The following is a 23,106-nucleotide window of genomic DNA, read 5'->3' as shown; positions in this document are numbered from 1 at the left end:
CCCCCTTCCCTTCCCGCCTCTCCAATGCTCTCGCCTCCTGGCGCGCTCCTATGGTCAGCGCTGATTTGGTCAGCTGGTCCATAGACTCCGCCCTGGGCGCCCGGGAAAGTTCGTCTTTCACAGCCGAAGAAAGCCCTTCTTCAAAGAGCATTTGAATGGGTTCCGCCGATAGATCCCACCCCAATTTATGGATCAACATGGTGAACTCAGTCCAGTACTCACGGACAGATCGGCTCCCCTGTTTGCAAGCCATTAACTGTCTGCGGACCACTCCCTGTTCAATATCGCTGGAAAACATCAGATCCATGGCGCGAAAGAACTTCATCGTGTCCTTTAGGACGTCACTATTCGCTGCCATCAGGGGTCTAACCCAGTCTCTCGCCCCCTTTTCAAGATGCCCAATCACGAAAGCCACTCGTGATTCCTCGTCAGGGAATTCATCAAACTGCAGATTGAGGGCATATTGCATCTCTGTCCGAAAGCCATGATAGTCTTTGGGCTCCCCCCCAAACTTCTGCACCAATCCTGGTACCTTTCTGACGAGCTGGGTGTCTTTCCCCTTTTTGTCTGCATCCTGAGCCCTCCTCTCCTCAAGCCTCGCCGTCTGCAGCGCTAGCTGGACCTCCAACACCCGGTACCTTTCTTCCAGGCTTGGACCCGCTCCAGCTCCTGCTTCTCCGGTTCCGGCTGGGTTGCTCATGATGCCTTCTCCTGCACAAGCTGCTCACGAAGACTGTCGGAATGCTGTGATGGGACGATGAGCTGCTTGTGTGTAAAATCCTAGTCCCTCAGAGTTTGGTCAAGTTTGCAAACCTCTGTCTGTAACGGAGCCCCTTAAACATGGCTCCGTCAGTCGCTGGCAGATTCCGACAGTGGTTGCTTTCGGAATCGCTTCCAACATAAAAGCTCCTTAACGGAAACACGTCTTCTGGACTCTCTGCGTGACAGTTTCCGGCGAGGAGTGGGTGTCCCTACAGGAGGTCCTGAAACCTCCCCACTGTTTTCGCTGGAAGTGTCTCTGAGCCATCCCTCCAGCTCCCTTTCCCTCAGCTCAGCTCCTCTCCCCCTACTGGTTCCCTCTTCAGCTGCTGAGTCTCTCCCAACCTGTGTGAGCCCTTTCACTTCCCTTCCTTCCGATGGCAGTTCCCTGACATCGTGAGATACAATTAAGAAGTATATTAATAGTGAAATAATTATTAAGCTCTAACTTAAAATGATCTTTTTATTCATGTATTTCCAGTCTTTTTTTCTTTACATTTTTTGGGGGCCCCAAGGGAGTGGGGCCCCAAGCTATACCTTGTTTAGCTTATACGTAAATCCAGCACTAGGCAGATGCTTTCAGTGCACATCATAAGCAGCTCTTAGTGCACATCTGAGTATCATGGGTATCGTGAAAGGATGGCCAATTGTTAGTCATTTAATCTATTATTGCCATATTTCCACTGTGTCATATTTATTGATTTATTGCCTCAGGTGACAGAATCATTGGATGGGTAACAGGCACCAACACCTTGATTTGGAAGGGGGGTGCCAGTTACTGGTTTGCCTTAGGTCGTGAAACATCTTGGGTGGGTGAGCTTCCTTGAGGAGAGTTTTCCATAATTGAGACCACACAACAGAAAAGGCCTAGTAGTCACCCACCATTACTGTTCACCATCAGGTTACCTCAATAAAGACTTCTAAAGGAGGCTCCCAAGTTCTTAAAGGCAAACCTACAGGTCATAACCTGGAAAGGGGCCTTTTTGTTTGAGAGTTTCCTTTCCCCTGCTTTGTTTTTCCTGTTTTAGAAACTGAGCAACCATTGCTGGACTACACTGGTGGTGGCGGCAGCTGACAGGAGGGAAACCTCTCCATCACCTGTGCTGTTGTGCCACCATAACACTTCCTTCCTTCTTCAAAGAAAATTAGGCCAGTCTGTAAAATATTAATTAAAAAGCTAGGTCTTAGAGAACTTAAGAACCTAAGACGAGTCTGCTGCATCAGGCCAATGGCATAATGTCTCGGACAGTGAGGTAGACCATAGCTTCCATGGTTAGTAACCACTGCTGTGTGCTTCTGCCTCTCTAGCAACAGAATAGAGGGAGGGAGGGAGGGAGGGAGGGACCACGGTTCCAGATGACCTATTTATTGAGCCAGTGTGGTGTACTGGTTAGAGTGTTGGACTAGGACCTGGGAAACCAGGGTTCAAATCTCCACTTGACATGAAGCTCATTGGGTGACCTTTGGCCACTTACTGTCTCTCAGTCTAACCTACCTCACAGGGTAGCTGTGGGGATTCACTGAGGAGGACAAAAATAATATTTGTTGCCCCAGCCACTCCATGTATGCCACCTTGAGCTCTTTTGAGGAAAAGGTGGGGTACAAATGCAATAAATAAATAATCTGATTTGCTTGCACAATGCTTGTGTGAAGGTTAGACTATGGTCTTTACTGAACATTCATTCTCATTTGTTTGCAGGGACATTATATGACAACCAGCATTGATCTGAATTCATCCTGATTTGTTTTGCAGTGGCTGTTGTACATCTTCCCTTTAATCATTTGTTCATCCCAAACTTTTCATTGTGTTTTCTCCATCACTCTCCCAACCACAAATACATGTTTTTTTTTAAATGTATTTGTGGCACCAGCATGATAGGGTGGTTTGATCCATATTCATTGAGTAACCCTAAATTTCTCATATGAGTTTCAACAAAATACAGAGAGCCTGGAGATGAAGGGGGGAAAGGGAAAGAAAGGATTGGTATGCCTGAGTGAGACGTTGGAGAGGAAAACAAATTGAATATACTGTTGCTGAATGATTTTCCTGTGGGCGGTTGTGCTTTGGTTGGTGGAGGGTTTTTTTGAGCTTGTATTCTTCCCTTTATTTTCTGTATCACTGAGCTCATTACTTTTAACTCTAGATAGATTTCCTGGTAAAACACAATGTACTTCTTCAGCAGCCATAAACTGTGAGGAGCTGCTTAAATTAAAGATCAATAAAAAAATTACAGGAGGAGAAAAGAAAATGTGTCATAAATAAAAAAGAGAGATGCTCTAAAAAAAAATGCTGTGCAATTAAACACAATGAAAATCTGAAATGAAATTAAATTTTGTTGTAATACATTTCCCATTCTTTTCTTCAAGAAAATTACCTCAGAAGTGGAAGGGATTTCTCTTCCCCTCCCCCCCCCCCCCACGTAATTTAAATGTTAAGCGGCCAGATGTGTGTCTCATGCTTGAAGAGTTGAAGCTTTGCATTATTTAGCATATTAAGATTCACAGAATTTAAAAAAGGCTTCCTTTATTGCCTGGAGGTTCTAATTAAGTAAACCTTAGCTTGGTACATTTAAAACTTGCAATACAAGAGATTTTGCTTCTTTCTTAGATTTTTCTTTCTGTTCTTTCTACAGGCACATCAGTATAATAAATGTGGAAAATACTTAAGATGCTATAATTTTTCTTTGGCTTGAGGAATTAAACCTATCTATTACTTTAAGAAGATTTTAATAGGGCCAGCAATCAGAAAGACATCTAACGGCTCCAGACTACTTTTTTTTATCATAGGAGTTTTTCATAGTTGCTAGAGAGGAAATGTGGCTTATAAAATTCTATGTAAAAATTCCCTCTCATATACACACTACTACTCAGCAAATTAGCCCCATGAAAACAAAAACGAGAATTGCACATTTCATCTCTGCTAAACTGCATTCTCTCTTTTTTATAACATTTTATAATTGACCGCAAAATGCTATAAAGTGCTAATTAGATGCCCTATCAACTATGAGATGATGGAAGGAGTAGAACAGCTGCACTAGAAATTGTAATTAAAATGAAAATCCCACTGACAAGTCTAGGGACAATTATAAACCATACCCAAACATAAATATTTCTGCTTTCTTAGAAAAACAATGGGGGGAAAAGATCCAACATTGCCACTTTGCTGTAATTATTTTAGTAAGTCAGCTCCAAAATCATTACATTCTTTGGCCTCCTGCATTTTCTTAAACCCACTGATTTTACTAGATTAAAAGCAGATTTCAGATTATCAGGTAAAAGGGCATGGTACAGTCCTCTGAATACATTCCAGAATGCAGCTAAGGGACTGCATCTTGAGGTATGATGGGAGACAAGGGAGTGACACTTTATTGGTTCTCCTGGACATCTCAGTGTCTTTTGATACAACTGACCCATGGTATCCTTCTAGAACAGCTATCCAAGTTGGGAGTTGGGAGTTGGGGCACTGCTTTATGGTGGCTCCATTCTTACCTGAACAGTTGGCCCCAGAAAATGGTGCCGGGGATTTATGTTTGGTCCCTTGGGGTTCCACGAGGACAATCTTATTCTCCATCCTATTTAATATCCACAAGAACCTGCTGGGTGGGGACATCTGGAGTTTGAAGCATGCTGTCATCAATATGTGGATGACACACAACTCTATTTCTCCCTCTTTTTCTTCATCAGATACAGTGGTGGATGTTCTAAGGCAGGTGCCTGTCTACAGAAATGGACTGGTTGAGCGCCAGCAAGCTGAGGCCAAAGCCAAACAAGATGAAGATGCTGCTTGTGGATGGTTCCCTTGGTCCAGATCGGATCTAGAGAGGGTTGCACTCACCCTGGAGGATCAAGTTTGGAACTACATCCACCATTGTCCCTGGAGGCAAAAGTGGCCTATGTTGCATGGAATTCACTTTGCCACCTTAATCTGGAGCCCCAGGTACATCCCTATCTGGCTGGGGTTATCCTAGCATCAGTAAACTATGTTCTGGAAACCTCCTGTCTGGATTACTGCAATGTTTTATATGTGAGGTTGCCTTCGAAGGTGGTCCAGAAAGTTCAGCAGTTGCAGAATCTGGCTACATATATACTACCAAAGACCAGGCATTCACAACCTACCACACCTGTCCTTGCATGCCCTGAGGGCCAGTACATTTCCAGGCCAAATTCCAGGTGCTAACATTAACCTATAGAGCCTAACGCAGCTTCAGGACCCCAGTACCTGAAAGAATGCCTCTTCCCATATAAGCCTACTTAGATATCAAGATCATATACAGAGGCCCTTCGTAGGAGGCCTCCTCTATTGGAAGAGTGGAGGGTGGCAATGAGGGAAAAGGACCTTTTCAGTGGTGGCTCCCTGACTACATAATGCTCTCCCCAGAGAAGCTCACCTGGTGCCTTCTGTGGCAGTTTTTTGGCACCAAGCAAAGTCTCCCCCACCTTAGTCTTTTTGGGTTTTTTAGCAGTTTCATTAGTTTTAACAGTGACACTTTTTAAGGGCTTTGGAGTTAACACTTTTCCTCTGCTGACAGTTTTTAAATGTTGCTTCTTGGCGTTGTAATTTGGATGGGGAAATGTATAATTATTATGATTTATTAGATTTATATAAGATCTCAGGGCAGTTCACAGAATAAAATACAGGATAAAAACAAGTAAATAAGTAAAACAAAACAGCAAAACAATACCCCCCCCTTCCCACAGACACATGTAAAAGGCTGTAGAATATTAATCAGCCAAAGACCTGGTTGAAGAACTTTTTCGCCTGGCACCTAGAAATATATAATGAAGGCACCAGACGAACCACTGGTGTTCTTATTTAATTTTGTTTATGGATTGTTTTTATTGTATTTCCTATTTTGTATGTTGCAATTCGCCTAGGAGCTCAAGGTGACACACACATTTTAAAATAATAACAATAATAGTTGCTGCTGCTGCTGGGGTTGTTTCCTGTGGTGGGGATTTTGTTATGTGATGTGTACACCAGGCTCTTATTAGAGAACAGTTTCTAGAAAACAGGCTAGAGCAACTGAAATGACAAGACACCAATTTCTTTCGCGACATAAATAAAATGATATTATCTGCCCGAACCCAAGACCCTACCCATGCACAATCTATCTAGGCATGGGGAAATGGAGAGCGCAAACTCCTTTATTTCAGCAAATGTCACTGACCCCTTTGAAACACTGCCTATAAGGAATTATTGATAGGAGCAGCTTCTGGCGTTTTATCAAGTAATTACGTTTACATCCTATATATACAGCAGACACAGAGAAGCATGCTGCATGCTGGAAGCCATAGGCCCCTTGAAGTTGTATAGAATGGGAAGTGGAATAAGGAAAAGCCTGCTGCATTGCCACAGCAATTGCTTCATAAGTCAGCTAGGGAGCATAAATGTCATCTCTCCTAGGGCCTTTCCAGCTGATACAAGTTTCACACTCCCCTCTTAGCTCCCTTTGAACACGAGATCCATTCCAGAACCAGCAGTGTGACCCAACGTCCTGAACGAAGCCCACAAGCCATGTCTGGTGGCTCAGTGGAGTATGGAGTGGATCAGTTGTCAACCTATTTCAGTCCCATGCTAATTTCACGTACAGTGGTACCTTGGGTTACATACGCTTCAGGTTACATACGCTTCAGGTTACAGACTCCGCTAACCCAGAAATAGTACCTCGGGTTAAGAACTTTGCTTCGGGGTGAGAACAGAAATTGTGCGGTGGCGGCAGGAGGCCCCATTAGCTAAAGTGGAGCTTCAGGTTAAGAACAGTTTCAGGTTAAGAACAGACCTCTGGAACGAATTAAGTACTTAACCTGAGGTACCACTGTATGTGCATAAAACCAGCTCTGTCTTGTTCCATTTGTGGGTGAATTGTTTTTTTGGGCAGGATCCTCAAAAAGCCACTGGGTTTTACCCTTATTTCCCTCACTCACTTACTTCCCAAAAAAATTACAAGGAGGTCTGAGTTGTGCCTTTCTTTCTTTCTTTCTTTCTTTCTTTCTTTCTTTCTTTCTACATTTTACAGCTACTTGGAATCGCTAGTAAATCCACCATGGTTGCACAATTAAAAGAAACTTAAAAAAAAAAAAGTTCCCTGGAAGTAACCATACATCATAATGTGGAGTGTCACTTCCTGGGAGCATATATTTTTTTAAGCCACAGAGGAAGAATTAGCTGCTCTAAGCAGCTGTAAAAGGTTAGCAGAAGGAAGCCCTCAGACCACTCCTCATAAGTACAGGCCTAAAGGGATGGACCTGCAAATTTGTGTTCTGATCCACACACACAGAAACAGCACAATAGTTTGAAAAAGTATTTTCTCATGGCTGCTGGAAGATGAGAGTTTATTCCATTCATCTGAGCTGCAAAATGATTTTAAGATCATGAATAAGGCAAGCCATTTGGGGAAGGAGACCTCTGTTAGCAAAGAGATGCTGCTAATAATAGTGGTGTGAGGAGAGAAAGGGGAGAGCGGGAGACATCATGATCTGCAAATATAAACCGCCAAATAAAATGCAAAGGGGTGTAAAAATGTCGTAGAAACACCACCTCTAATCTGATGTTGTCAGTACACTCCACACACACCTTGTAATTGCAAACACATTGAGCCTAGACACACACACACACACACACACACACACACACAAACGTGTGTTTTAGAGAGTGGCACGTCTTTTCTGTACCTTTTCTGCAGGGCTCTGTTTGATCCTTCACATTTGATTTAAACTTGTCCGTGGCTTCGCCTGCCTAGTGAAATAATTGACAGACGGTATCGTTGGGGGTGCGGAGATGTGTGTTTTCGTAATCGAAAGACATATGCAAAGCAAATCTATTTTCAAAGTGTTAGCAAATTATCCGGAGCGATAAAAGCTCTGACCTGCTGGAAACATTTCAAGAGCTGGTCCTTTCTTTTCGTCCGAGTTTCTTTTGACACGCACCGTTCCCAACCTTCTGCACCATTAAACTGCTTTCCCACTTCCTTTTCAACAGTGGGAATACTTCCCTTATGGGTGTCAGAATCTCTCGGAGAGGTCAAAGGTTGCCCTGCGGAGGAAATAACAAGCTGTGAAATGTAAAAGAACAATTCCTTCCACATGTTTCCTCGCTCCGAGAACAGCAAAGCACTGTCAGCCACCATCACTTCGGGATGGGCCAGGCCCTTGCAAAACAGCTCTGTCAAAACAAATTTACCATAAAAGACCTGCGCAACTGTTTAAAGCTTTTTACTACCCCTCCAGTAGATGAGAACGTTGTTCACTGAAACCAAATGGGGTATATTAAAAGCGACAACACCAGAGAAAGATGAGCCATGGCGTGGTCCAGCTAAAGCGAAAGAGCTGTGTGTACACATGGATGTGAATGCATTGTTTTAATTTGCAATGGGAAGCATGTGCTTCCCTTAAAATGGAACACTTTGGCTGGTTTGTTTGCTCAAAAAACAATGACATGTCATAGGAAGTTTCCACATGGGGGCTTTATCCCACAAAAGGGTTGTTCAGATCCAGTGTTTCTGTGTATGTGATTAGCTTCCATAGTTTCCATCCTCCCCCCCAATCATGGATCTTCGTGGGCGGAGCTTGATGGAAGGTTTTATCTCTGCTGTGTTTGTCTTCCCTTTCCCATAGTCACTCCTCTCACACCTTCCACTTCCTTCTCCCATTTTCAGCATGCATGATGGTATTTCTGCACAATAACAAATGTTACCAGTCTATTTCTGTCAGTTCTGAACTCCAAGACACATTCCAGCCTGGACACCGAAGTCCAGCTCCGAGCATAGCTGTCAATGTTTCCCTTTTTTTAAGGGAAATTCCCTTATTCCAAATAGGATTCCTTGCAAGAAAAGGGAAAAGTTGACAGCTATGGCTCCGAGGGCCTTCACTGGGAGAAGTGAGGTTACAGAGAACCAGCCAGAGGGCCTTCTCAGTAGTGGCACCCACCCTGTGGAACACCCTCCCATCAGATGTCAAGGAGATGAGGAACTAAATAACCTTTAGAAGACATTGAAAGGCAGCCCTGTATAGGGAGGTTTTTAACGTTTAATGTTTTATTATGTTTTATATGTGCTAGAAACCACACAGAGTGGCTGAGGAAACCAAACTAGATGGGTGGGGTATAAACAATTTTTTAAAAAAAATTACCGTTATTGTTTTGTTTCTATTATCATTTTAAAATGACAGAACTTCCACATTAGCAGGTCCTTGCAACAAAAAAAGCAAGGGATGGGAGGGAAATTAGGTTCAACCTGCGTTTAAGGACACATCTACCTAATACATGCATCCTCAAGCAATATGCGAACCCACAACACAGATAGCCTTTGAAATTAGCATGTCTCCCAACGGTGTGATGTGGTTCTCCATCCAAAAAAAATGTGTCCAATAATGTGTACTAGATTATATGCATTCTTGCATGAAAATTGCATTGAAAATTTGTATATTAGTAGAAATGTGCAGTAAAATGCTGACAGATATTGCAAACTGATGCAGAAATGTGGCACACTGAGTTTCAGATTAGAAAAATGAGAACCTGGAAGAAACTGAAATTCACAAACTGGTCGACTCTTACCTTCTACACTTGCCATATGCAGCATAATGACTAGTAATTCAGACTTATCCAAATTTTGCAATACAGTTCTCCAACTGAGCAACATTTACAAAAATGCAAATATTAGACATCAGTGAAAATAACCGATTGATTAAATTGGGAGAAACTGCTTATAAAATGTGCACATTAGTCAAAACTGTATGCAAAAATGTGTTTATTGGGAGAAATTTGCACTAAAAGGCTGGAGGGAAATTCCTGAGGATTTTAATCACTAAAATCTGCAAATTGCTGCAGAAACGTGGAGAGCTGAATTCATCCACCCTTACATCCCTCATTTCTAGGCACACATCTGGGGTTTACAGGTCCAGTTCCAAACGCTTTTGGAGGGGGGGGGGTTGCACCACCGCTTTCCCCATGAAAACCCGCTGCAGAAAACCTAAATTGATGTTTGCTTCAAAGTAGCAAGGGAGAGAAAAAGGGACCAGGAAATAAAAAGTACAGAGCAAAAGGTAAGTGTTCATAACCCCTCAGACTGAAAAAAAAGAGAGAGAGAAGCTGTACCAAACAGAAACTGACCAAAACTGTGTCCGCTCCTATTTTCTACACATGTCACACTCAACCTAATGACATATATTTCTCCAGCATAAATTGTTAGGCTGGATTTGTGTCTGTTAGTTTATTAAACACGAGGTGAGAGAAATCAGCTTCTGCTAAATCACCTCCTTGCTTTTGTGTTGGTTCTCTATTTTCCCTGCTACTTGCTTGCAGTTTAATTGGATAGACATGCTTTCAGATTTCAACAGGAAAGAACAACAGGGAGATGCATCTGACAGTGGCGTTACTCATGTTATGATAAATGCATCACCTGACGGAATTTGAATCAGAGATCAAAAGGTGCTCAGACTTGAGAACACACGCAAAGTGGATTATTCGAACATCTTCCTCCTTGCAAAACACCACATTACTTTTCAGCAATAGAATCTCTCTCCACACACACACACCCCACTGCCAACTTTCAAGTGTGAATGAGCTGTCAATGTCTTTTTCACAACTAAGACACCTGCTATTAGAATCTAGTCTGGGGCCTATGTTGAATTTCACAAAAAGGCTGCCTTCAGATTGTGTTGTGTCTTGATAAGAAATGAATAATCACCACCCCACTCCTTACATTAAACATTACCCTGGTTGTGGTTTTTTTTAAAATCATTTTTCTGAATGATCTGCTTCACTTCTCTTTAAACGTGATCGCTTTCTGATGTTTTATTTATTGTTTATGACTATTTTGTTATGTACTTTTTTCACATTGTAAGCCACCTTGAGCATGGTTTGAACTGTGGAAAGGCAGCATAAAAATAAGATTACGTAGGTATCAAAATATGTTTTCTGCCAACATTATGAAGCAAATTATATAGTGATTAGTCTCTTATAAGACTGTTCCAGTGCTTTTTTTCTGGGGGGATGCAGGGACATGCATACCCCTAAACATTTTATGAATCTAAGTTTGGCCTCATTGAGGGGCAGTATTTCAATATGAGTAGGAAAATGAGAGTACCCCTAAACTTTTTTAGAAAAAAAGAAATGGACTGTTCTAACACCTCAGAGAATCTTGTTAAAGACTATAAGCACCCTCCTCATTTGCAAGAGACTTTTCTTACATTTTCTGACTTGCATCTCAGCATTAGCAAAGTTTTATGATGTGTCCTAGTAGATTAAAGACAGTATTTGTAAGATCTATCAATGGGCAACAGCTTGCTGCAGATCATAAATGCATTTGTTCTGTTGGAAATGGCAACGCTGTACATTTCGTCATGTGGGCCCCAGTTCCCTAAGGTTTGCTCCTTTAATTGTAAATAGCCAGAAAGTCATCAAGCTGGTGTTTAATAAACTTTTAATTTGAAATGGATTACCACATGTTGTGTTTGTTTGCCCATTATTAAATCTCTTAGCAACATATCACCAGCAGAAACAGCATACTGTAGCACGGCACTGATATATATTAGAAAACAAACCCACAGGGAGATATTAACAGCTAATAATATCTTTAAAGAAGGCTCCAAGTAAATAAATAAATACAAATGATAAAGAAAATTATTCTGGAGGATTTCTGTTGTTTCAGTGGTTGTAAGCTGGGGGGGTGTAAGGCTTCGGCGTTCAGCACATCTTACCTTTTGTTATGCACAACTGCACATGGATGTCAGTCGCAGAATTATCTTACAGTGCGATGCATCTATATCTGCACATTTACACGGCGTAGCATGACATATGCAATACATGCACATGTACTTTCAGGGAAGGATTATATATCTAACTGGGAAAATATACTGATTAAAGGTCTTTGAAAGCCAGCTCCTGGGTTAGAGTAGAAAACAGCAAGAAGCCCCTCTCTCACACACACAACCTCATTTCCGACTAGCACTGTCTTGTTCCTGGTGTGCTTGGAGTACACTCTGAGCATGAGCATTCAGAGTCTGGCAGATGGGAGGTTGAGAGCTGACACTTAAACAAATATCATACAGCATAAGTACATGAGTTTCAAAACTAGGGCATTTATGGGCTAATGTAGACATAATAAAGCAGAAAGACCCTGATGCCTACTGAAACTGACTTTGGGTATTTTATGGTGGCAATTCCCCCCACCCTCTCAAATCCATGACACATCATGGCCTCCATATCCAATGATTTCCCCAACCTGATGTCCTCCAGATGTTTCGGACTACAACTCCCATCATCCCTGACCATTGACCATGCTGGTGGAGGCTAAGGGAAGTTGTAGTCCCTGGAAGGAACCAGGTTGGGGAAGGCGGACCTCAATCAAGAAAGGGAATCTGGTGCTCTCCAGATGTTGCTGGCATAGAACTTTCACCAGCCACTGCCTGCACTGGCTGGGTTGGTGGTAGTTGGACCATCTAAAGGACATCAGGTTCCCCATTCCCATCCTTGATCATCTTACCACTTGGATGGAGCTTGTCACTCAACTGAAAATGGTGCTTTCTACCACCACAGATGTGGTGCCCTTCTTTGCATGGCTGAGGAGCTATCCATGGAAAAGGAAAGACTGAATTATAACTGCCTTTATAGTGCAGACAATTATCCATGGCTTCCTTACTCTCTGAGCACTAAATAAGTGAAAAGCTGGAGTCAGTCAAACTTTCTAACACCCAACATTAACTGGTGGTGGAAGACAATTTTTAAAATATGAAAACCAAGGTGAAGTGTCCCTCACAATAAAGGATACCTGATATGTTTCCTGTTTCCTGAGGGATGTTGATTTATTTAAAAACAAAAAACAAAGAGTATCTAACCTTGAAGTGAGGCAAAAGAACATATTGAATGGCAATGTGGTAGGCATGAACTTTTTAGTCCATTATCTTGTAGTCCGCCTGTTGTTTCCTTCTTCAAGACTCTATCCTTCTCAGCAATGCTTGAATATGCAAGGTCTGAAGAGAGCTGTAGGGCTGCCTCATATTTGTTCTGCTCATCTGAATACCGCGGTAGTTTAATTATCTGATAAGAGAAAACCCTGTTATATGAATAGGTCAGCCATATGCAAAATTATTCTTCTAATATTCTCAAACTTTCAATCAAAAAGGTTGATCTACAATTCTGTGGAAACGCCCACTGCAGGGGTCCGCCAGTCATTAGTTTCTTCTTAATTCACATAATTCCTGTTCTAAATGCTCTCAGTGTGCAGTGCAATAATTTAAAGACACAACTGTCCGTCAATTTGCGAATCCAACGATCCAATTATTCCCCCACAGCCACAAGCCTCGATGGGTCCTTTAAAACTGACTTTGAAGTTCAAGTATGAAAGCAATTTTCAAGTCTTACAGTTTTAAATACTGCATTACAGCCTAATGTAGCCACAACATATTTTCAACAGGGCTTTGGTTTCTGAGCAAGTTGCCTGCCCCTGGTGTAAAGGCTGAGAAAGATGGGCTTCCCTCAAGGTGCACTGCTAAAGCATATCCCTTCCATCATTGCTGTAAGAAGGAAACTGTTTCACATGAATGTTGCTTTTCAACCTTAAAATAACATTAAAGCTATATTATAACAAATAGGTAGATAGAGTTGCTGTAAGGGTGGATGCAGATTACAAATGTTGTTTCCTACCAACCTGGAAATAGAGGTTACACAGCCAGTGATCCAAGTCAGAAGAAATCCATTTTTCAATTTTTTGGAACCTATCAATTTTAGAGTTGTAGTGGCCTCTGAGGAAAGGACATTTAAACTTCCCATCCACTGTGTCCAAATTATTATTACACAAAGGAAATGCTCCCCAGCCCACAACTCGGTCAATGCAAGTATTGGTCCCACGAAGGAGAAAGAGTTCAAAGAGAAGTATCTCTCCAGGCGTCCCATCCTTTCTGGCTGGAACCTCCTATTGGAAAGAGGAAGGATCAACGATATGCCTATTTGGAAGAATGCCAAGATAGTTTAAGAAAGGTTTTGCAAACAACGTCAGATAATAGCAGGCATAAATCTGAGAGGGTAAATGTAAGCACGCTCTTCTGAAGCAAATCCTGAAAACATTCTCTAGGAGCTTTCAAACGGATGCTGTTTCCAGGTAGGATTCCATCAGATGCCAGTAAATTCAGGCCGTGCAATTTGAGTTGATTGGGAGCTCTTGTGTAACAAACCCACTTCCCCCAAAAAAAGATTCAGATTTTTGCCATAAGTGATGGGAAACTGCACTGAAAAGTGTAGGGTAACACTTGCTGAACACAACATTGTCTAACTGCCCACGGACGAATTGAGATGGATGCTCACTAAACAGCTAGCATCACCCAGCTTCCCTGTAAACAAATCAGGATGAATTTTCAATCAGCAGGTTCTTTGGAAGGGGCCATCATTAGACCGTTTTAATTCTATTTTATTTCTGAATGAAATATATTTTAAAAAATTAAAAAGGTCCTTAGAGACCAACTAAGTTTGTTCTTGGTATAATTATTCATTATTTCTGAATGTTTTCAATTGTGGATATTGCAGAAATGTCTAAAAATATTGACAGGACAGTTATCAGAAATCATTGGATAGCAATACTGATGAACAGACATTTTGTTTCACCTCTAAATGGCACAGTATGTTGCTTCTCTTCCCTTCCCCCTGCCTCTTTCACTCAAAAGAACCTAAAAGAGCAGCTTCAAAGTGCTTGGTGCAAGCAGGAGCTGCTTGTTGCCTTCCCTTTCAAGAAACTGTCCACATATGCAAGGGGCATGGAAGTGTGTGGCTTAATGGCATTGAAAAAAGAAGCTGTCTTACACCCAGTCATCTGGGTCCATCTAGCGCAGGCTTCCTCAACCTCGGCCCTCTAGATGTTTGAAACTAAAATTCCCATCACCCCTGACCACTGGTCCTGTTAGCTAGAGATCATGGGAGTTTTAGGTCAAAACATCTGGAGAGGCGAGGTTGAGGTAGCCTGTTCTAGCTCAATAATGTCTACACTGACTGACAGCAGTTCTCCGGGGCTTCAGAATGGTAACATTGAAGGTGTGGGGGATTGAATCTAGGGCCCCCTGCATGCAAAACAGGTGTGCTACCACTAAGCTACAGCACATTGACAGAGGTGTACCTAGGTATCATGGACTGGTTGGATGCAGAGGAATAGTGGGAGGAACCAGCAGGGGAACCCCCAAGGGAAGAAGGCTCAGAGCCTTCTGGTGGTGGGATGACAATGAGTGGTCAGAGGAAGGAGACTGAGAAGCAGATGTGTTGGAACCTGAGGAGGTAACAGGGCTTAGTGAGCGTGGGAAGCCTGTGGCAAGGGGTAATCCAGAATCAGAAGGAGGGGGGGGCAAAAGGCAGAGATGAGTCTGGCTGGTGAAGAAGCATGTGTGTCTCCCTGTCCTGCTGTGACAAGCTCCTCTCCTCCTTAGTCTCCCAGAATCAGAAGAGGCATGCAGAGGGTGGAAGAGGTGAGCTTCATGCAGGAGCAGTCTCAGATTGCTTGGGGGAAACCCTGGAGAGACAGGTACGTAGATTTCTGTGGGGAGGTGGGGACGTTTACTCTCAGCAACTGCACTATGGAGGCCAGACCTGCCAGAGGTGAGCTGCTGTACTTCTTAGGCCTGACACTCCTGTGCAGATTTGGGGGGGTGCTAATAAAGAGTTAAATCCAATGTGCTTAGTTTGATTACAGTGGTACCTCTAGTTGCGAACACCTCTGGATACGAATGCTTCGGGCTACGCACACGGCAAACCCGGAAGTAATGGAAAGGTTTCCGCCGCATGCTCAGAAGTGGGCTACCGCCGCGCGTGCATGTGCATAACAGGCGCCTCTGGATGTGAATGTTTCGGGGTAAGAACGGACCCCCGGAACAAATTAAGTTCGTATCCAGAGGTACCACTGTACTGCTGGCTTGCTTCTGTCACTAGGCTCCCTTGTGCCCTTGGCAAGGAGATGTTGGCACCCAGAACAGCAGAGGAGTGGCCCAAGGAGATTGCAGACAGGCTCCTAGCCGCTTCAAGCCAGAGTGGAGAAGCACAATTTTTGTCCGTCCGTCCCCCCCCCGACCACCCTCAGGTCTGCACCCTTGGCGGAGGCTAATCTACCCAACCCCTAGGTACGCCTTACACATTGAAGCTCCCTCATTGAGCTTTGGATTCCAGCCATTTGACAGAGCAGCAGAAACAGCATTTTCAGATAATCAAATGGTTATACTTGCATTGCTTCAGCTGAAAAAAAAATGCAACTAAGCACTGATAACAGGGGAGAACAACATTTCAAGGTTCCTTTCTTTTCAAAGCATATACACAGTGTCACTCCTGTGTATAGGCTTACTTTACATGAATGGTTTGTGAACGCTTAAGATGAAACAGAAGCACCCGCTGAACAATGCCATAACCCTGTAGCAGCTGCTCCTAAGCCATTGACAGGATCGAGTTTCATTTAAACCAGATTTACCATTTTTCAATAAATAACCCATGGGGAAGTTAAAAACATTAGTTATCAAATTACTGACAAAATATGCCCCTTATCAAGGCATTTGGCTACTTGGGTCCCAGACTCATGCGTGCAACAAGTTCCATTTAAACTCGGCATGTGCTTCTTCGTTGATTTCAATGGAGGAATGGATTGCACATTCCCTCTTCTCAAATAAAGTTAGCAAAGGTATTTACTTATATTTCTGGGAGTAAGGGAAGGAGATAAGGAGAGATAGTGGGCTAATTCTAAGCACATGCTCCACCACTCAGAACTATCATCCCTCCCCTAGTTCATCTTTCTTGTCTGTTTTACTAATTTCTCCTATGTAGTTACAGAAACCTGGATTAAATTAGTCAGAAGTATTCTTTTTAACCCCAAATCCCAGTTTATGCTCCATTTATTCATGTTCAAAAGTCTCCTCAAATTATGCACCAGCAACTGAGAATAAAGACATGCAATTCCTTCCTTGCGTTGTACCGAATAGCGCTGCGTTTAATTGAATTAAAAGATATTGAGCTAAGAATCATCTCTTGATACTATTTCCAAAATCAACAGCTTTATATTAATTTTGTTGTCATAATATATTTTACTTCCCCATATGCCACTGCATTACAACATGGAAATGCTCAAGAGAGAGAGAATGAGGTCTATTTGAATATTTCAAATTAGCAGGTTCAGTTTGGGGATTTTTCTATAAAGTGTGCCACTAAGAAGTCCAACTTGCTCTTGGGTTTTTGTGGCTAAAAGAGAGATAAATCTATACTTTTTTTCTTTGTTTTCTTTCTCCCCCACCCCCAAGGAGCTGAACTTCAGAGAGTACTGCACAAAGCCCATTATTTTTACAGTCCCAAAATGACAAAGCCCCAGCACACATAATGATGTGATTTTTTTGAACATCTGCCATACAATTAGATCAGCATCTACCAAGTCCCAAAACTATATAGCATAACAATACAATCAAATTTCAATATTACTGAATTTGTGGCCAATTGTTCCTTGTCAATAAAATCTTCATTTTAATGCCTCTAAAAATCATCTTTGTGGGACCATATTCTTTGTAAGTCAAGTGCAAACGAACGCAAACAAACAAGATGAGGTAGCTATAATTTCCATGAACATAGCACTAAGGGATTATTAAACAAAGTTCTGTCCAGACCTTATTGCATGAGGGGAGTGCTAAAGAATAAGACTTAAATGGAAGAAAAAGGCAAAGGAAAAAGAAGAAGTAAGCATGGGTGAAATCAAACATGAATTCAATTCACTAAATATATCTATGCATATAGGATGGAAGGAAAGCTTGTGTGGCAGTTGTCCAAGGTTTTAGGTAAGGGCCTTCCCAGTGCTTTCTTCAGGCACCAGTGATGAAATCTGAGACCTTCTACACACAAAACTGACTGAGGTACATATTCAGTATGGTAATCCCAAACTGAATCCCAGAGAGTTCTCTAGTAGTTCTCATCTGACTCACTAACGTTGGTCATTTGAGACGTATCTAGTGAAGGAGAGACTCCATTTTATGTGAAGCAAGATGGCTGTGTTTTATAATCCACTGTGAACACTGCTAAGTGGAATGGAGTGTTGGAGTGCTTCACCTCTGCTTGGAAGAAAGAGCAAAACTGCAGGAGAAGGTGAAAGTGGAACTCTCATAGGAGCTGCAAGGCGTGGCCTAACTGAGATACAGAAGACTGAGTGATGAGCTCTGAAAAGGGAGGAAAATACAGTTGTTTGGAAGTTTTGAGGTTAGAAGAAGAGACTGTAAGCCCACCCTTGGGTAAGCATATGACTGTCAATTGTTGTTTGTTGTTGTTTAGTCGTTTCCAACTCTTCATGACCCCATGGACCAGAGCACGCCAGGCACTCCTGTCTTCCACTGCCTCCCACAGTTTGGTCAAATAAATATTGACTGTAAATATTATGTTTCAATTCATCAATTCATCTGCAAGTAAATTTTTGAATGTTAAAGTCTGGACATTGGTTTGATTTCCAAAGAAGGGTGTCCATCGTATATATGATTTGAGCTTCTTAGCTACAATTTCGCTGCCCTTACTTCAACAGTACAACCCTCCCTTGTTGCAGAAGACTCTCCCACGTCACATCTAGTTCAACTCTGACACAGCTGCAGGTGCAGAAACATTCTCAAGACCATCATGGCATAAGAACCAACCCTCTTCTCAGCAGCAGGGACACATGCCTCATAGGTCCCAACATTGCTTCTGCTTTAGTCTCACAAAGTATTAGGTCATTGAAGCAGAATTTGTTGTAATCTCACAGGCAGGGCAATGGAAATGGACAAGAGCACCATAAAAATATAACCCCTTGTCTTTTTTAGATAAAGGAAAATAATTGTTGCATCCTGTGTGCTTTAGCCTCCACATCTGGTGGCAATTGCCTTGCCCTCAAAACATCTGCTGCCAATATTTTTGTCTCTCTTCTATGACCAGCAGGGAGTAGCATTGCAAGGCATGGCTATTGTTAACCCTGACTGCATTATGGCCTTCATATCACTGGCCTCGGTTTCTCCTGAACTTTTATATCTAGGTGCTAGCCTGGCCTCACTGGAAAGGAGGAGACAGGAACAAGTGGGAAAAGAACAAAGATCAAAGCATGTTTTTATTTCTAACTAGAGCATGAGTTACATATGCAATATGTTAAAAGTTTGAAGATCTCTCAAAGGTTGAGAACTCAGGTCTTTTAATCATCTACTTCTATATTTCTTTGGCTGCTATTTCTTGGATTAGTGATATGAATGGTCCCACCTATTCAGAGGTTATGCAGTGAACAGATTATTATTGATAAATTTGTTCTCTGGCTTAGGTATATTTGGTCAAAGAGGCTAGTTATTGTAAGTTATTATGTTCTTCAGATGCTTTGTACCTGCTGCTAACGATTAGAATCTGAGAGAGGGGATGAATAATGAGAAGAATGACATCACAACACTATGTGATGTCTGCTTTGGCCATGTGACATCACTGAGGGTAAGTGGGGGCAACGTTTTCCTGAGACCTGAATTTCCTGCCAAAAACTAGAGTCATTTTTTGACACTAAAGAAAATGCAAAAGGGAGAACCGAATTCTACTTAATACTCATGACATTCTGAATATTGAAAAAAACCAAAGCTTGAAGTAGAGGTAAATATTTTTGCTTCATGTAATTTTATAGATTTCCTAAATAAATTCGTCTGTCAGGAGTAATATTGTACTTCACCAGAACAAAATGTGAAACTGCTCATCACTCCACCCACAAATTGTTATATTCAGGAGAAAAGCAGTCTTTACAACACAATCCTATGCATGTCTACTCAGAGGTAAATCCCTCTGAGTTTAATGGGGCTTACTCCAAGGTAAGTGAGTCTAGGGCTGCAGCCTAAGTATTTCTGACTTTTAAAAGTCCTTCCTATCTTTTCTTTCCATTTCAAACTCTTCTTTTCAGTTGCACTAAACATTTCCTTCACCCGTATTGTGTAAGCTGTGTTAGAGTATAGTGCTGGAATATGAATAATAATACTAAAAAACCTCTAGCTTAACTAATAAGACTTCATTGTGCTGCTATTAAAAGCATCTTAGCTCCTAGTTAGATGCTGACATAGAGAAAATAGAGGCTCAGGAAATGTTGGTCTCATCATATTTTAAGAATTAATACCTTGGGTCATGTTAATCGGTTTCTGATATATGTAGCTTTCACAGAGTACTTCGGGGGCAAATTGTGGGTGTGACTAATAATGACATGGATTTGAACTATATTTCTCATACTGATCTAATTCTGAGCATAACCGAGGACCTGTACCGTGATATGGATTTAAAGAGCCTTCCATTCAAAAAAATAAATTTACCTTTTGCAGTGAAATTGATCAGGCTTCTCTCCAACTCCTTCCTAGGCCAAAAACTTTATTCTTTTGGTAGCTATAATTTAAAATGAGTGCCAGCACCAGCTCAATGACCGGATGATAAGTGTCTTGAAACTTCAAGAGAAGCCACTAAATTTTTCACAGCATTTGGGTTTCATTTTCAGTATAATAAAAATATGGTGCCCTTTTAATAATGAATAATAGATTCCTCCCACAGTTTGATTTACATGCATGGATTAAATGTCATGTTTGAAAAGTTGCCGTTTTATTCACCCTGGATTTCCCTTAAGTAAAGCAAAAATGGTGCACTGCTACACTTAGAGCACTGCTACCTTGCCATATTGGCACATTAATATTAACTCTGGTGATATACTTTTTAAAAATCTAAAGATATATAAATCCCTTCCCATCAGTGGCTGTGAACTTTATAGGCATATGAAATGGCCTGTGCTGTGAACATGTTATAGGTTTTCAAAGAGAAGACAGCAATGGACAGCTGCCATTGTCTGTGATACACCTTCTATTCTTCTTGGCCCAAAAATAAGCTATCAAAAAACTGGCACCTTGATGTATATTACGGACCATGGTGTGTATTATCGAATTTGCCACCTATCCACTACACCAAATACAATATTACCAATAACATGTGTTTTATTGTTATTTTGCATTTGCATTGGCTATATATTGGATATTGGATTTTTTTATTTGAAAAATGTATACCTTCTTGGGCTATTTTTAGGACAGGTGACTAAGAACTTTTATGAATCAGTAAATATACACTACCACCCCCCCCCCCAAAAAAAAGAGCAGTCAGTTAACTAACAAGCATAATCATCACTTTCACTTCTTGGTATCAAACCAAATGTTTGGCCCATAATTCAGAACGAATAAATATATCTCAGATTTGTTTAGTTTATGACAATCAATCCAAACAAGTCTAATAACAGTGCCCTGCATTATTAGTAAAGCTGTGCTGCTTATGAACCAAAACCACAACATATATATATGGATATATATATTGTTAATTTAACTGACTTCACAGTATGCAACAGTGCATTCAATTGGATTTCCATTTACTAGACTATGGCCAATTATCAGGCTCTTTTGTGACATTACCACTTCCAAGCTAGACCCTGGAATAGCTAAAACAAGCTCCCAAAAGAATAGCAATCACTTCTGCTTTTTTAAACTCAGGCATAGGCAAACTCGGCCCTCCAGATGTTTTGGGACTACAACTCCCATCATCTCTAGCTAACAGGACCAGTGGTCAGAGATGATGGGAACTGTAGTCTCAAAACATCTGGAGGGCTGAGTTTGCCTATGCCTGATTTTAGACAACTGTACATTTTGGAGTAGTTGTCATGGGTATCTACTGTTGGGTAGTTGTTGCTATGTTCATAGCTGTCTGGGAACTTTTTTTATACATACTTTTGCTAAGTTTGAGAAAGGATGAATGGGTATGGTAAACCACAGAACATCAACCTATGAAAGAGCTATAATGCTGTATGGTAAGTATGACTGGAATTGGGGGACACACCCTCTTCCATTGGATTTTTTTTTAATCTCTTTCCATTAGCATGAGATCCAAAACCATATGAGAACAGTCTCTCGCTTCCCCCTTCCCCCATGATTCCCCCCATAAACCCCCTCCCAGGAAGTGAATTGCCACAACGATTCATCACAGGCATGCACACCTTGGGTGGATCTACACACAGGGGGAAAACATAAATAAATAAGTCAGAAATTAAATCGTTAAAACAGAAGGAAAAACGCTATGGAAAATCACTTATAATTTTATTTTGCTCTCTTGCGCCATCTGGCGTTGCATCCAAAATGCTGTTTCTTGACTACTGTAGCTGAGTCCCTTGTGTGGCCATATAAAACCACAGAAGGAATTCACACGGGTTCAAAAGCATTAATCACATGGGAGAAGAAACTGAATTCTGATCCTCCCACTCCCGTGAAGCTTACACCACCACAGTTGCCCCCCAAGTTCCCAATCCAACTGATCCTCCCTTGCAAGCTTTCGCGATCAACTACAAATCAAGTTTTCCTCCCATCCCACTTATGCTCTATGTATGTACATACATGTATGTACACCCGACATTTTACTTTAAAGACAGCCAACCGTCATGCCTTTGTAGAGGATTACAGGAAGCCATTCAAACAAAACCTCGCTGCTATCACTCAAGAGTTAAGAGAACCTGACAATTTAAGCCAAGGGGATGGTGAAAGGGAGAGGGAGAAGGAAAGGAAACTAACAAGCTTAGGCAAGAAGCACTGATTAATGAACAAAAAATATTTTGGGGGAAAGGTCGGACGTTCAAGTCAGACTAGCCCCCAGGCAGTTCTAGCTTACATGACCAGCACTTTCTGTATACAGCAGGTAACCCATGCCGACACTAACTTTGTCGACATGAGAGAACTATTATTTTTGGAAGGATGCAGCGCTCTGGAACAATATCTCTAATGTATTAGTTACAAGCATGCTGTCTTTCAACATCAGGCATGCATGTTTTATTTTTCACCTTATTTGTCTTGTACCCCAGTTTCTGCATTATAGCCAATGAAAACAAAACTCTACCCTTCACATTAGCTGTCTGGTATTTTCTCCTGTAACAAATCCCAAGGAACAAGCACTGCATTTCACCTATCTCAGTCTTTCTGCACTTGCTGGACAACATTTCAAAGAAGGGAAAAACTAAACTCCAATTTGCTCATGTGAACTTCATTTCTAAGGGTCAATCGTAACTTGGCAATATGATTTTAAACTGGAAACCAACTTTAATCCACCAAGAACAGGCATCCCAAATACATTTTGGAATATACACACATCTACCTTTAGGTACAGACTACCCATGTCTCCTTTCTAGTCTAAGGATTGCTTTTATGCTTTATTTTTATTTCTTATCTATACGGCACGATCAATTTTGAGGGCTCATTACAGAACGGCACAGGCAAAAGGTACGTCCTTGTCCCAAAGAATTTGCTATTTAAGAGTCAAAGTATGAGATTCTTTGTCACATGAATGTTTTCCCTGAAGTTCCTTTA

General features: G+C 41.6%; 1 protein-coding gene across 1 annotated transcript in view; it reads right to left on the bottom strand.

Annotated features, from left to right (window-relative positions):
- Positions 1-23,106, bottom strand: part of LOC308481833 (uncharacterized protein) — a gene marked incomplete at its 5' end in the record, with an annotated part of 142,920 nt that overhangs the window by 82,403 nt on the left and 37,411 nt on the right. The window contains 2 exons of the mRNA XM_081014538.1: positions 7,432-7,495; positions 7,626-7,792. Coding sequence (XP_080870664.1) covers positions 7,432-7,495; positions 7,626-7,792 — 231 coding nt within the window. The remainder of the gene's footprint in view (positions 1-7,431; positions 7,496-7,625; positions 7,793-23,106) is intronic.

Source organism: Podarcis pityusensis (genome assembly GCF_964106645.2).
Source record: "Podarcis pityusensis genome assembly, chromosome: 7".
Lineage (NCBI taxonomy): Eukaryota > Metazoa > Chordata > Lepidosauria > Squamata > Lacertidae > Podarcis > Podarcis pityusensis.
This window is presented reverse-complemented; position numbering and strand designations above follow the sequence as displayed.